General features: G+C 36.8%; 1 protein-coding gene across 1 annotated transcript; it reads left to right on the top strand.

Annotated features, from left to right (window-relative positions):
• The first annotated feature begins 12379 nt into the window (after window positions 1-12379).
• On the top strand, window positions 12380-15556 carry LOC133711678 (protein SIEVE ELEMENT OCCLUSION B-like). Its single transcript, XM_062137780.1, has 7 exons — window positions 12380-12631; window positions 12765-12851; window positions 13041-13501; window positions 13599-13693; window positions 13804-13946; window positions 14224-14679; window positions 14788-15556. Exons 1-7 carry the CDS (start codon window positions 12380-12382, stop codon window positions 15364-15366), a joined length of 2073 nt encoding a protein of 690 aa, XP_061993764.1. The 3' UTR covers window positions 15367-15556.

Genomic DNA, 15556 nt, shown 5'->3' with positions numbered 1-15556 from the left:
CATACCTGAGTCACATGCATCTCACGTGCTAATTTTTGCCGGAGTACTGACTGAATGTAGCCTTAGGTACTATTTTAGATAAAATCAAAAACTTCAGGTACTAGTTGTGACGAAAATTGAAGTTCAGGTACCATCGATAAAATAGAGGTAAAGTTCAGATACCATTTGTAATAATAACCCTTAAAACTAAAACTAATTAATTAAAGAAAAATAAAGAAAGACAATCCTCAGAGGAATTCTTCCCTCTTCCTCAATGTTGTCTCTCTCCATGGTATAATCCAGTTGAACAAAAGAACATCCTCCAAACGTTATTCACTTTCAGAGCTATCTCTTTGTTGTGTTTAAATTCCTCTTAATTGCATATAAAGAGTGATAGTCCAATCATCCAATACAACCCCAATTTCCCAGATTCAAGAGTACTTTTCTTCTGTATCTAATATTAGGTCTATATATAGCTCCACCAATCGATCCCCAAAATTATATTTTCTTCTAAGTAATACCACTATGCCAACAGAAAATTCAGAGTCACCATGAGCTGCAGTTCCCTCATTTTGCCTAAGTAACTTTGGAATTTGTCGCATCTCCAGACTCCAGTTCACCGAACAACGTTCTTTTATTTGATGATACGCTCAAAGCAAGCGCATAATTTAACCCTGAAAAGATCGTTAGTAGTATAAGCAAATAGGGATCGTTCTATTCCGGGGATTGAGGGTACACCTGTCATTGTCAAACAATTAAACAATTAAAATTAAAACAAAGTATAATATTCACAAATGTATTCACAAAATATAAACATTTTACACGAAAAGGGGGGATTTTGTTTTTGGTTTTTTCGAAAATGAAACTAAGTTAACAAAAACAATTAAAATGCAAAAACATAAAAATACGAATGGAATGAAGGAACAAAGATCAAAACCGAAACTTATGATTAAAATTGATTCAAACCCTAATATTGTTCATCTAAGTCATGAGAAAGGAGTTGATCATGTGAAACATTCGAAAGCAAATGAATTCCCATTTTTTACTTTTCAATGCTAATTAACCTAAGCGAAAGCACCTAGATTAATCCTATCAAACATGCAATCAAACCCTAGAAAGCTAGTCAATCATGTCATGTTTAACGCATTACACATAGAGAAAGGCTATCAACTCAAGTGTACAACTTAGTATGGAAAAGTCCACCTAATTGCAATTCTCTTTAATTAAATTCGATCTTTGTACAAAACCTTTACTACTTTGATTCAAGTTTACACAAAACGAAAAGTCGATTTCATGTTCTTAAACCTAGCACCATTCATATCGAAACCCTAAGTGTTTGCAACCACATAAGATTAAAATACAAAAGTTATCTATAACGCAAATTTAATTAAACAAACCCACATAAGCAACTCTCGAATCACAATATATGAATCTGAAAATTCTCAATTAATCATAAAAATTCCAGAAATAATACTTTGTTCAAACATATATGTCAACTAGTTCATAACCAACGAAATTCAAAGCAAAGGTTACAAAGGAGAATAGGATTACACCGTGGATGAAGATGAGATGGATGATTCACGTTGTGGATTCTTGAAACTCGAAAGCAAGCTTCAAGGATGGCTATGGATGGAAGTGCTCACGGCTTCTCTTCTTCTTCTTTGGCCTTGCTTGAACTCGTGGAGATGACTAAACTTGAAACTAGAGGATGGAAAGGAAAATGGAAAGGAAATGGAGAGACAAAGAAGATGGAATGGATGAAGGAATGTCCTTTCTTCTTTGTTGTAGCCTCTATTTATAGGCTACCAAGCAAAACTATTTGGATTTAAACAAATGATGATATGTTAGGTTTGAGCATTTAAACATTAATGGAATTTATTAGGTTTGAATATTTAAACACTAATGGAATTTGTTAGGTTTGAATATTTAAACACTAATGGAATTTGTTAGGTTTGAGTCACTTTCTACTCATTTTTCCTTCAATTAATTCTCCACCAAGACTTCAGATTTTGCCCGTGACTTCTTCATATGAAATGATCCATCATGAGTGTAGATCATTCTGTAAAGTTTTCAGAATTTATCTCCATGTGTTTGGGCCGGAATTTCTGCTGGACTCCTTACAGGTCCAGTTTTCCAGTTTTGCTTCTGCAGAAACTTGGGCTGACTGTTTGAAGGCCTTCCACTTCTTTTTGGCTCTTGCACTCTTCATAAGAAATGTTTCTTAGGATGTCTAGAATGGATCTGGAAGGTTTCAGCTCATTTGAAGTTCATTTGGTCAGATGGTCGCTCCTTCTTCCTTGCTTGGCTTGGTTTCTCCTAGCCGGAGTAGGAAAATGTGTAAAGTTGACCTTTTTAGTGCATTTCCATTTTTCTCCATCATTTTATGGACCTAACACTTATTTCATCATCATCTACTCCAATGTACCTAAAAATAAAAATTGAATTAAAAATCGATTCGTTAAGGAATTAACTAAGCAAAATGTGAGGAATTAACTATTAAAATACCACATTAAAATGCTCCTATCAAATTCCCCCACACTTAGCTTTTGCTAGTCCCTTAGCAAAATCAAAAACTAACAAACCAAAAAGACTATGACACAAAACAAAGAAACCAACGAAAAAAATGACTAAGTATGGAAACAAAAACACAAAGACTCAAAGAAACCAAAAACGTAAAACACAAAGCAAAACACAAAGAAAAAAAAACGTCACACATAAAAGAGTAAATTCAAAGACAAAGACCAAGATGTTGACATCACAAAGACCTCTATTGCCCTTTAACATATTGTCTCAGAAATCTCATTCTTTCACAACACCAAGATTAGCACTCAACCAAGAATCAATGTTAAGCATTCGAGAGTTAATTAAAACATATAATCCACACATACACAAGTAGGACTTGGTTGTAACAATGGTGATGGGGTTTAGCTCAGCATGCTTCAGACAAGTATGATTCATATCCTCACAAGGTATATCCACTCTTTCTTCTCTCAGATCATGGCAATGCTTAAAAGCTTATTCACTCAAGTATATGTGAAAGATAAACAAAGTGTATCACATATATATAAACGAAAGCACATATATTTTTCTTTTAAGATCTCATGAAGGATACCAACTACTTGCACGAATGGACTGCCATAGGTTCAACTCTTGTAACTCATCTCCACATCAAAGGTTGTCCCATCTTAAGGATCAAGAAGGTCCTCTCAAAGGTTGTAATGGGGCTAAGGCTCAAGGTTTAAAGAAATGAAAGGTAAGGATTATCAAAGTGTCCTAAAAACCTAGTAGAGCTCATATGAATGTAGAGATCTCGAAATATTTCACCAAGGCATTGCAAAAACGTCACTTCCCCATAGAGGTAATATAAGAGGGTCAAATGTCTTCATGTTGGGCCCAATCTTCAATATAAACTTCCCTTGAACTCTAGTGAAATGGACAAAGGTCAAATTTTTCTGTAGTGGGCCTTCAATTCAAAGCAAACTCCAAAATCACTAAGTATGGGGGATGAAAGTCCATAAACATATATATATTTTTTTTTCTTTCTTTTTCTTTTTAGCCGTACACAATTTTTCTCTTTTCTTTTCATTTTTTCACGGCTTCAACATATCTTTTTCTTTATGGACAAGTCTATCCCCACACTTGAACTTTCACCTCTTCTCAATCTTCATCCTTAGTACCAAACCCATGTAGTATGTCTCAAAAGATAGCTCCACTAAGTCCTTAGAACAAAGGGTAGGGTTGTAACTATACTAAGCTTCATGGTTAAGGATTTTAAGGGTGATGAACGAAAAGGCTTAATGTAGGCTCAAAGGGGCTTATCTAGGGGGGTCCCACGACCGGCACAAATGGGGACACAAGTTTATTTGGCAATGGTGGTAATTCCTAGAGAACCTCTATCCCTTCCAGAATCAGGGCCATGTATTGATATCACGTCTCAACAAGCACAAGAGCGAATTCTAGCATTCTCTAGTCCATTAAACTTAATCTATGGCAAGCAGTCAATCAAGATGAAAGAATAATGAGATCATCAAAACATCGCCAAGAAATTAAGAATATATTTTTCATTTCACTCCAAGAAAAAGGGACATGGTTCAATTATCTCACATGGGCTTTATGAATCACAACTCATCTTAACATGCTCATATTCTGTACCAAGGTCATGCAATCCATATCCACTACAAGGCACACATTTTTCATATATCTCAATTAACCAAAGAATACCATGTTTAAAATCATCTCAATGTTGTGATCCTCTTTTAGTCATGATTTCAGAGATATAGAATCATCCCAGACAGTTGAAAGGCATCCTAAGACTCAAAACAAAACAAAAACAAGAACAACACATAAAGTGACGCAACATACAAGAAAAAAAAAAAAAAAAAAAAAAAAAAAAAAACGTTTTGGACTTAGGGATATTTCTCTTCTCCTTTCGGTAACTCCTTTGGAACATGACCAGGTGAAGAGAGGAACGATTTTGGCGGAGCTCAGCTCACTTGATTGACAGGGGACGAGACCCTTTGTCAGCACTTCTCATATCCAAACTAGACCTTTAGACATCACATCCCATTGGATGCGCCTACGATGAAGAAGATATTTACCCAAAATTCATTTTGACTCTAACAACAAACAAACAAAACAAACAAACTAAAGAACAAAGATAAACAAATTAAAACCAAAACATGAATATAAAACCTAAAACAAAGTTAACGATTTTTTTTTTTTTTTTTTTTTTGAATCTAATTTTTTTAATTTTCTGATTTTTTTATTTTGTTTTCTTTTTATGACAAAAACTAACTACAAGCATTAATCCTTCCCCCCACACTTAAATCATACATTGTCCTCAATGTTAAACAAGTTAGAGCATGCAATGAACAATTATCATGTGAATGGAATGATTAACTCAAGAAAACCTAAAAACAAAAACTAAAAACGCAAATAACAAAGATACAATCAGAAAATAGTAATAGAGGAGATAGAGTTTAAGAGAGCAAATCTGCGTTGATGGCTCCTCCACAGCTACGGTTGAAATGGGTTGCCTCCCATGCAGCGCTTAATGTTTAAAGTCTTTCAGCCTAGACTTGTACCTCCATTTACTCCTTTGGAGGAGCGGTATGCGGGCGAGTGGCAGCCTTCTTGCTGGTTTCAGCCTTCGGAGGAGGGTTCTGATGGAGTGACATAAATAAAAATAAAAAAAAAAACGGGGGAGGCAAGGTTCGAAACCTTAACCTGCTGCACGAAACCTTTGTCCCCAACCACTGGAGCACAAGCTGTGCTTAATATAATGTGTACAAATTTTATACTTATTATGTCATAAACGAACATAATAAAAATAAACGAGAGGCGAGGTTCGAACCTCAGACCTCTTGTACACGAACTTTACACTCAACCACTCGAGCACGGCTGCTCACGTTATTATCCATACCAATCCTTTTATTTAAACCAACTGTTTCAACTGTTTCAACAATTCGGCACAAAACATCCAAGACTGTTGCAGAAACCCAGCCCAACGTATCCAAAACTGTTACAGAAATCCGGCCCAACTCATCCAAAACTGTTTCAGAAACTCGGCCCATCATGTCCAAAACTATTTCTGAAACTCGGCCCATCAGGCCTCCACCCACAGCTATAGTGATGCCTTGATCCGAGACAGGCCCAAGTACGGCCCACTTGTGTCACGGCTTATCCCTTCCGTGATTTACGGCAGTCAAATCTGCTTTCGGCTACAGCTGTCTGCCACAGCGCCTCGAGATTCCCTCGGTCCCCTTACACGCTCTCCACGCGCCAACAACTTTTCCGGGTTTCAGGGCGACTTTAATCCAACGCGTAGAATGAATCACAGGAATCGTCCATCCAACGGTGGAGATCTGCTCACCTCGCTCTATAAATAGGTGCATTCTGAGGGCGCAACTGTTCACTCCAAAGGAACGAAAATCTCTCCTGAGTTCCAGCCCCTCTCTCCCAACTCTTCAGCTTTCCTCTTCTTTCAAAACTCAAAATATTTCTTCTTCGATTCAATCCTTCTCTTCTGATCTTCTCTCCCATCTAGTTGATTCAATCCCATCTTTCCTCTGAACTTTCAGATCTCCAACACACCATCATCATCCTTAATCCCTTTAACAACAACTCCTTCAAACACTTGACAACTTTACTCTTCGATCTTCACATCCCCTCAACCCATCACCATGGAACCACGAACTCTGCAACTGATGGAGCTACAAACCCAGCAACAAATCGAGGATGGAGGAAACAACCAAGCAGCCGGGAGTAGTGCCAACACAGATTTCTGGCGAAGCCGTGCCAGGTGGGTTCCTACTCCAGATCAAATAAGGATCCTCAAGGATCTTTACTACGACAAGGGAGTTAAGCGCCCAACTACAGAGCATATTCACGAGATCTGTCTCCAGCTGAACCAGTATGGACATGTTGAGGGCAAGAACATTTATTTTTGGTTCCAGAATGTCAGGGCTCGAGAGAAGCAGATGAAGAGGTGTAATCAGGCTGCTCAAGTGCCCATGGGAACTAGTTCTCCTGGTACTGGTGGATCCATTGATCTCAATTTTGGGCCAGCTGGTTCTACTGGTGCTGGTGGATCCATCGACATCAATTTTGGGCCAGCTGGTGGATCCATTGACATCAATTTTGGGTCCACTAGTTCTACTGATGATGGTAGATCCATTAATCTCAACTTTGGTTCCACTGATTCTACTGGTAATGAAGGATTTCTTGATTTAAATTTTGTTTCATATTCTTCCTCACACTTCAACACTAATACCAGTACAACTCTTTTGGCACAACAGGAGGACAAACATCCCTGCAACAACGAGGAGGAGATCACCAGGAGATTGAAACCCTTCCATTGTTCCCCATGCATGGTGAGGACATCTTGGGCATCATGAAGACTACTTCCGAGAGAGGTAGCGGTTATGGCGGTGGCTCTCACATTTCCCTTGAGCTCAGCCTCAACTCCTACAGAGATGCAGACATGGCTTAGTATAGAGTATTATTATTATTATTATTATTATTATTATTTTTTTTTTTTTATTTATTTATTTTTTTTTTTTGTAAAAAGCTGAATTTAATAAGACTGAATGAATGCATTTTATTTTATTATTTTTTTATTTTTTATTTTTTATTTTTTTTATTTTTTATTTTTTATTATTATTATTATTATTTTTTAAAATATAGGACTCAAAATGAAAGACAAAAATATTTATAGGATTCAAAATGAAAGACAAAAATATAAATCCCTTCCCCCACACTTAAATATTGCATTATCCTCAATGTAATCAATTAAAAGCATGCAATGAAATAAGTAAGCATATAGGGATGAAATTTACGAAAATAACTACTAAAACAAAAAGAAAATGGAGGAGTAAAAGGGGAAGAGAAAGCAAATCTGATTATATTCTGAATTGGGTTGCCTCCCAAGCAGCGCTTGTATTTTACGTCTTGCAGCCAGACGGTACCTACATTAAATAAAGTTAGTAACTTAATATTAACAAAGAAATACAAAAAAAAAAAAATAATAATAAACAAGTAACTATGAATTACAAACTACAAGTATAATTAACAAGTATTTTGTACATAAGACACAAGTTAAGTACACAAGTGAGTATAAAACGTAAAAAGTATTTTTACAAGTATAAAGTGTGAAACAACAAAATAATTTACACGTAAAGAGTATGCACAAGTATTTCTTTTGTTATAAACATTATTGATATCAAATCTAATTCCAAGCGGTAAATCAAGTGGACGTGCGGCCCAAGTATAGTCGTCTAGACACAAAGTCCCTCCTACATCCGTTGGGCAACCTTACTGAAATGGCCAGGTAGGGGAGGGTGAACACGAGAGGAAAAATCCATTTTGGCATGAGCTAAGCCCATTTATAAGCACTTCTGGATTCAAAAACCCGTCATGAACGTTGTCCCCTTCCTAGACACCATCTCACATAGGATATTCTTACTAGGATGTAAAAGGTCCTAAGTGTGTTAGACAGTTCAATGAATGTTAATAAAGGCCGCCCTCAACCATAAGGGACCTGAACTAGGTACCAATAAGGGGTTTAGGCCAATATTAATAAACACGACTTCACCTATTCCTTCTTTAATTTACAACTCACAATTAAACTCGTATTCAACAATAAAAAAAAAACAACCTAGTTAATTTAAACTAAGTATCAAACAGTTTATATACAACAATTATAAACAAAAACAAGTGATTTTTCAATTCCCCGGCAACGGCGCCAAAAATTGATACGCTCAAAGCAAGCGCATAATTTAACCCTGAAAAGATCGTTAGTAGTATAAGCAAATAGGGATCGTTCTATTCCGGGGATTGAGGGTACACCTGTCATTGTCAAACAATTAAACAATTAAAATTAAAACAAAGTATAATATTCACAAATGTATTCACAAAATATAAACATTTTACACGAAAAGGGGGGATTTTGTTTTTGGTTTTTTCGAAAATGAAACTAAGTTAACAAAAACAATTAAAATGCAAAAACATAAAAATACGAATGGAATGAAGGAACAAAGATCAAAACCGAAACTTATGATTAAAATTGATTCAAACCCTAATATTGTTCATCTAAGTCATGAGAAAGGAGTTGATCATGTGAAACATTCGAAAGCAAATGAATTCCCATTTTTTACTTTTCAATGCTAATTAACCTAAGCGAAAGCACCTAGATTAATCCTATCAAACATGCAATCAAACCCTAGAAAGCTAGTCAATCATGTCATGTTTAACGCATTACACATAGAGAAAGGCTATCAACTCAAGTGTACAACTTAGTATGGAAAAGTCCACCTAATTGCAATTCTCTTTAATTAAATTCGATCTTTGTACAAAACCTTTACTACTTTGATTCAAGTTTACACAAAACGAAAAGTCGATTTCATGTTCTTAAACCTAGCACCATTCATATCGAAACCCTAAGTGTTTGCAACCACATAAGATTAAAATACAAAAGTTATCTATAACGCAAATTTAATTAAACAAACCCACATAAGCAACTCTCGAATCACAATATATGAATCTGAAAATTCTCAATTAATCATAAAAATTCCAGAAATAATACTTTGTTCAAACATATATGTCAACTAGTTCATAACCAACGAAATTCAAAGCAAAGGTTACAAAGGAGAATAGGATTACACCGTGGATGAAGATGAGATGGATGATTCACGTTGTGGATTCTTGAAACTCGAAAGCAAGCTTCAAGGATGGCTATGGATGGAAGTGCTCACGGCTTCTCTTCTTCTTCTTTGGCCTTGCTTGAACTCGTGGAGATGACTAAACTTGAAACTAGAGGATGGAAAGGAAAATGGAAAGGAAATGGAGAGACAAAGAAGATGGAATGGATGAAGGAATGTCCTTTCTTCTTTGTTGTAGCCTCTATTTATAGGCTACCAAGCAAAACTATTTGGATTTAAACAAATGATGATATGTTAGGTTTGAGCATTTAAACATTAATGGAATTTATTAGGTTTGAATATTTAAACACTAATGGAATTTGTTAGGTTTGAATATTTAAACACTAATGGAATTTGTTAGGTTTGAGTCACTTTCTACTCATTTTTCCTTCAATTAATTCTCCACCAAGACTTCAGATTTTGCCCGTGACTTCTTCATATGAAATGATCCATCATGAGTGTAGATCATTCTGTAAAGTTTTCAGAATTTATCTCCATGTGTTTGGGCCGGAATTTCTGCTGGACTCCTTACAGGTCCAGTTTTCCAGTTTTGCTTCTGCAGAAACTTGGGCTGACTGTTTGAAGGCCTTCCACTTCTTTTTGGCTCTTGCACTCTTCATAAGAAATGTTTCTTAGGATGTCTAGAATGGATCTGGAAGGTTTCAGCTCATTTGAAGTTCATTTGGTCAGATGGTCGCTCCTTCTTCCTTGCTTGGCTTGGTTTCTCCTAGCCGGAGTAGGAAAATGTGTAAAGTTGACCTTTTTAGTGCATTTCCATTTTTCTCCATCATTTTATGGACCTAACACTTATTTCATCATCATCTACTCCAATGTACCTAAAAATAAAAATTGAATTAAAAATCGATTCGTTAAGGAATTAACTAAGCAAAATGTGAGGAATTAACTATTAAAATACCACATTAAAATGCTCCTATCATTTGATTCAACTACCTCCAAACTAAAGCATTTATCCAAAGTTTCTTGCACTTCCTGCTTTGTGAGTGATATTTTCAGGAGATATTGAATCCTGTGATTGAGGGCTAAGAATTTGTCCTCTGGGGCCCTATTTTCATATTACTTTTAGTCTGTAATATTTAGTTATACAAACCTAAAGCCTTTAGGCCATGTTTGGTTCATGGATTTGAGGCATTAGGAAAGGAAAGTCTTTCCTTTCCTTTGTTTGGTAACCACAAAATCTGGAAGCACTTTCCTGACAGAGGGGAAAATAGGGGGGAAGGTCATTCCACTCAAGACCCATGGGATTGATTTTCCCCTCTTCTTTCCCAGCATTTATGACTGCAATTTTGGACAATAATAACCCTGCTCAAATATACAATTGCCAAATTTACCCATAAAAAATTGATTGATTATGCATAAAAATTGATGTGCTTTTAAATTTTTATGATGTTGTTTTTATTTCAAAATACAAGGGTATTATTGAAACTTAGACATATTTTTACTTTCATTTCCTTCACCAACCAAACACAGGAAAGGAAATCAAATGGTATTTCCTGAATACTTTCCCTACTTTACCAAACACAGGAAAAGAAAACTGACAGGAATTTTGATTTCCCACCCCCATAGGAAAGATAAGGGAATTGATTTCCCTTCCGTGAAAGCCTAATAGAAGAAAACAAATGGGGCCCTGTGCTGTCGCTCTCATTGCACTTGTTGAGAAACACAGGAAAGGAAATCAAATGGTATTTCCTGAATACTTTCCCTACTTTACCAAACACAGGAAAAGAAAACAAATGGTATTTCCTGAATACTTTCCCTACTTTACCAAACACAGGAAAAGAAAACTGACAGGAATTTTGATTTCCCACCCCCATAGGAAAGATAAGGGAATTGATTTCCCTTCCGTGAAAGCCTAATAGAAGAAAACAAATGGGGCCTGTGCTGTCGCTCTCATTGCACTTGTTGAGAGCCGGTACTGAAAAATTAATTTCAAGTTTTCAACCACTATCAACCCAAGTGATGTCAGCCATGTGATATCAGCAATTAGATAAGGGATGACATCTTTAGTTTGTTTGGACTCAAAAGTATAATAATTTCTCTATTCTCAGATCTATCCAGAAATTAATACATACTGACAAAACAAATGACTAATTACTATCGCATACCAAACAGAACATAATCGTTCCACACAATTGATGAAAACAATTATACTGCCTCGTCTAGGATGAGAAAAGGGAAGGATAATCAAGGACGAATAGAAATCCAACTTATAATCAAATGTGTTTCTAAATTCTTTGAATCAAGCTTGTCCAATGATCTTAATATTATCATCTAATTATCTCTACACCATTTTTTTTTTTGAACAATTAAATAGAGAAGTAGCCGAAGGCACCTGGCTAAACCTCCATTGAAATTTTATTAAATAAGAAAAAAAAATTATACAAGCAATGAAGAGAGGAAGAAAAGAAATATTATCTCCACACCATTGAGTTAGGATCGAATTTAAAGATTAGAGGAGAAAATTCCTAAAACATGTCCCAATAATAATGTTCATGTACATAGTCAGTTTTTAACCAAGTAAATTATGCTTAATCACTCTCGAATATAAATACAACATCAAAAAAAATTGATTTGTTTTTGTACTCTTAACTCAATTATAAATTATAAAAGACAATTTAACATTTCTTAATCAATTATTGACTAATGAACATGACATATAATTGATCAATAATAAACCACTCAGACAAAAGTATGCCTCCCATATATGCACCACGACACCATCTATCGATATCATCTGAATCAATGTTCTGGGTTGCAAGCATCCATGACGAGAGATCAGCACGGTTATATGTCAATGCCAAACAGGTGAAGAAAGTCAATGTGTACAATGTTGGATTCAGAACATTGTGGGACATAAAGATTTGTCTTTCCTCATCAAAAAAAAAGAAAAAGATTTGTCTTTATTGGACACGTGTATGAGCAACAATCAATTTCCGGTGTGAAATGGGAGACTCTTAGCTTGAGTCTTCAGTCTTCACTTCACTGTACTGCATGGGACCACTAGCTCTTTGCATGCACGTTACCGTTTAAGCTTGAAGGTGAAGAGATGTTATAAATAGGGCATGGTGGCAAGGCATTGAACTCACACCAACTCTGAGCTTGTAAGCCATTACCAAAAACTCTATTCGATCGGCCTTCACCGCATCCAATAGTACTACTACGAGTTTGTGAGCCATTGTCATATAATGGCGAGCAGGTCCCGAAAAGACGGAAGTGGGTTCTTAACGGGTACAAACAGTACTGGGCTTACTGATACTATTAGTAGTGAGCGTATCCAGTTTACTGATTCGTTGACCAACGAAGAAATCGAGAAACTCATCAATGAAAAGCATTCTCCGGAGGACAACACTGACTTTGCTGTTGATGTCCTTTTAACGATCACTGAGACCATCATTGATCATGCAACCCGTGATTCGTTGGTCAGTGATATTCTGAAGGTATATATACATGCTACTCAGTGCTCTTGTTCTGGGATCTTATATATGTATTTGTAGTTTGAAGTTAGAACTTCAGTACTCACTCACTAGTCAAGATTGTTGCTGATCAATCAAGCTTCTGACTTGTTTGCAGGATGCCAATGCCCCATATGAGAAGGTCCCCAGCATCAACGACAGCTTCATCTCGCCATTGTGCATTCTTAAGTCCATTTGCTGCGAGGTCTGTCATTACATGCATATCAATATAAAGTTGCATGTGTAACAATCTCTTTTCCTTTCAGCTAGTGAATTTCATTTTCGTGAAAATGGCCTCACTGGTGTACGTTTACAAATTGTAGGCTTAAATAGTAGTGTTGAATGCTGTACTTTTAACGGATGTATTTAATTGATATGGTGAAATTCATTTCAGATCTCATCATGTAAGGATAGGGCTCGTTCTGGTGAAGAAATTTCCATCCAAATAAGGAGGGCAGTGATATTTGACAAGCTAAAACCCTATCCATGGGAGGCTAAGGCAGTGCTGGCCCTAGCGGCTTTCGCTTTGGAATATGGAGACTTCTGGCACCTCGCCCAGCTCTATGGTCAATGTAACCAACTTACCGATTCAGTGACTACACTGAAGCGAGTACCCGACGTTAAAGCGCCCTTGAAGAAACGCGAGGGGGAAGTACTTGAGCTGAATCGTCTCATCAAGGATACTTTGGAAGTGACTCGTTTGATCTGTAAGGTTGAGGCTCTTTATATTCACAATCGTACAGAGGATGCACCAACGTTGTACGCTGCAGTAGAATGTATCCCGATCTGTGTCTTTTGGACAATCACAGCAATTGTAGCTTGCGCGGCTAAGGTCACCGATCTCACTAGTGATGAGTAAGTTGTTAATTTTATGCTGTATATCGTAGATATAGTACTTAATCTGAGACCAAATTTTTGTTATTATATTAAACTTCATAGTTAAATACTGCAGGGAGATGCCACACGATCTACCCGATGTTGTTCCAAAAATCGAGCGCATACGGGAGAAACTTAACAAACTGCATGGAACATGCGTAAAAGAAATAGGTGTTATACTTGGTTGGAATCGTGTATAAATTAACTTTTATAAGACAATATTGTTTGCTGGAACAGATTTATTTATTTATTTATTTTCCTTCTTCTTTATTTTATACCAGATCTGGCAAAGAGCTGCAAGAGGCTGCACAGGAAAATGGTGGACGCCCAACGCACTCTTAAGATTACGGAGGTTATTAACACCCTGATTCTTTTCACGGATAACGGGAAGCTACCTGTCATTAGTGTGGGTAGCAACGAGGAGGTAATTTCAACTTGCATGCTCTCGTAATACCTTTAGTTTGATTGGTTTGTAGTAGCTACCTGCTAACTAACTAGAACATAAACGGTTCTCATTATCAAATTACGTGCTCAAAATAGAAGGGTTTTTAAATTTCAACTTTAAGGTAGTCCTCGTTAGAACTTTCCTCAATATGCGTCCACTACGCTCCGCTACTTCTGAAACATGGTTAACATATTAATTAAGCAATTTTTCATTTGAGACCTTGCTAATTAAAAGATTTTACATAATTGATCAACAGGTTAAGTCTGAAACATTTGCCGAATTGGTAAAGGAAAACTCTGTGTTGTTTTACATTTCGAGCTTGGAGAACATTACGGACGATGACATTTCCGATCTGATACAAGTTTATGATGAAATTCAAAAAAATAATAGAAAATGGAGGATGGTGTGGATCCCCATTGTGGAAGACTGGACGAAAAACCAGAATGAGAAGTTTGAGAAATGGGGATCGAAGATGCCATGGTACAAGGTGCGGTTTCTTTCTTCAATAGTCATCAAGTACCTCGAGCAGGAATGGTCCTACACGGGTATTGCAATGTCCATGGTGATGGACCCACGAGGGCAGAGGCAATTCCACAATGCACTCGACTTGATCCGGAGACATAAAAACAAATTCTTTGATATCCTTGACCTGAACGTTTCAGTCATCGAGTCTATATTTGGGAATATGAAGAATAAAAAGCTAGAAGAGTGGGTAAGTAAAGTCATCCACAAATATCTCCACGTGTACTTAACAAATTATATACATCAATAATTGATTTCTAATGGAGGTTTTGCTTGTATTAATGTCTTGGTCCAACAGAGCAAAGATGACACTAAGTGCATTTTCTTATACGGAGACATGGATGAGTCGTGGATTAACGAGTTGAAAAAGAAAGTGGAGGAAGCAAAGGATACCATCAAAGATTTCGGTATGTCGATTGAGTTACATAGAGTGGAGGGAAACGAAGCAAAAGCACTTTGGTCGGGGATAGGGAGCTTGTTGACTGATTACTTAGGTCAAGTGGAGTACAAGACCGTGAAAAAGGAACTCTGCCAGCTACTGTCCGACAAAAATCATGGGGAATGGGTTATAGTTAGCCAAGGGTATGATCTTATAACCAGTGGTCATCCTGCCACAATTTGTGATGTCCTAAAAATTATGTCACAGTGGAAGCAAGATGAGTCGAAGACATCACGTAAAACATCCACATTCGGAAATTATTTCCAAGAAGACCATAAGACCATAACTCAAACTAGTGATCACAACTACTGCTGCGAATTTAGCATTTCCGGGAATCCCCCCAAGAACTTGGACTGCCCAGTCTGCGGCCGTTCCATGAAAACCACCCCTATCATCAGGTACAAGTGCTGCCACGGTGCCACCGAAACTAGTCATTGACACAATCACCGGGGAACCAGAGTGTTGTGTGCCTGTGTGTTTCTTTCTCTTTTTCGTTTGCGTTGTGTCTTGAATATAATAATGTATATACGTGACCTGTGAGGATTAAGTACATACTAAATGCATGTGTTTGCACATGCGGGAGTCCTTAATATGAACAATAATGGGCAATTTCATTACGTTGGTAATG

The sequence above is a fragment of the Rosa rugosa genome, chromosome 5 (genome assembly GCF_958449725.1).
Source record: "Rosa rugosa chromosome 5, drRosRugo1.1, whole genome shotgun sequence".
Lineage (NCBI taxonomy): Eukaryota > Viridiplantae > Streptophyta > Magnoliopsida > Rosales > Rosaceae > Rosa > Rosa rugosa.
This window is presented reverse-complemented; position numbering and strand designations above follow the sequence as displayed.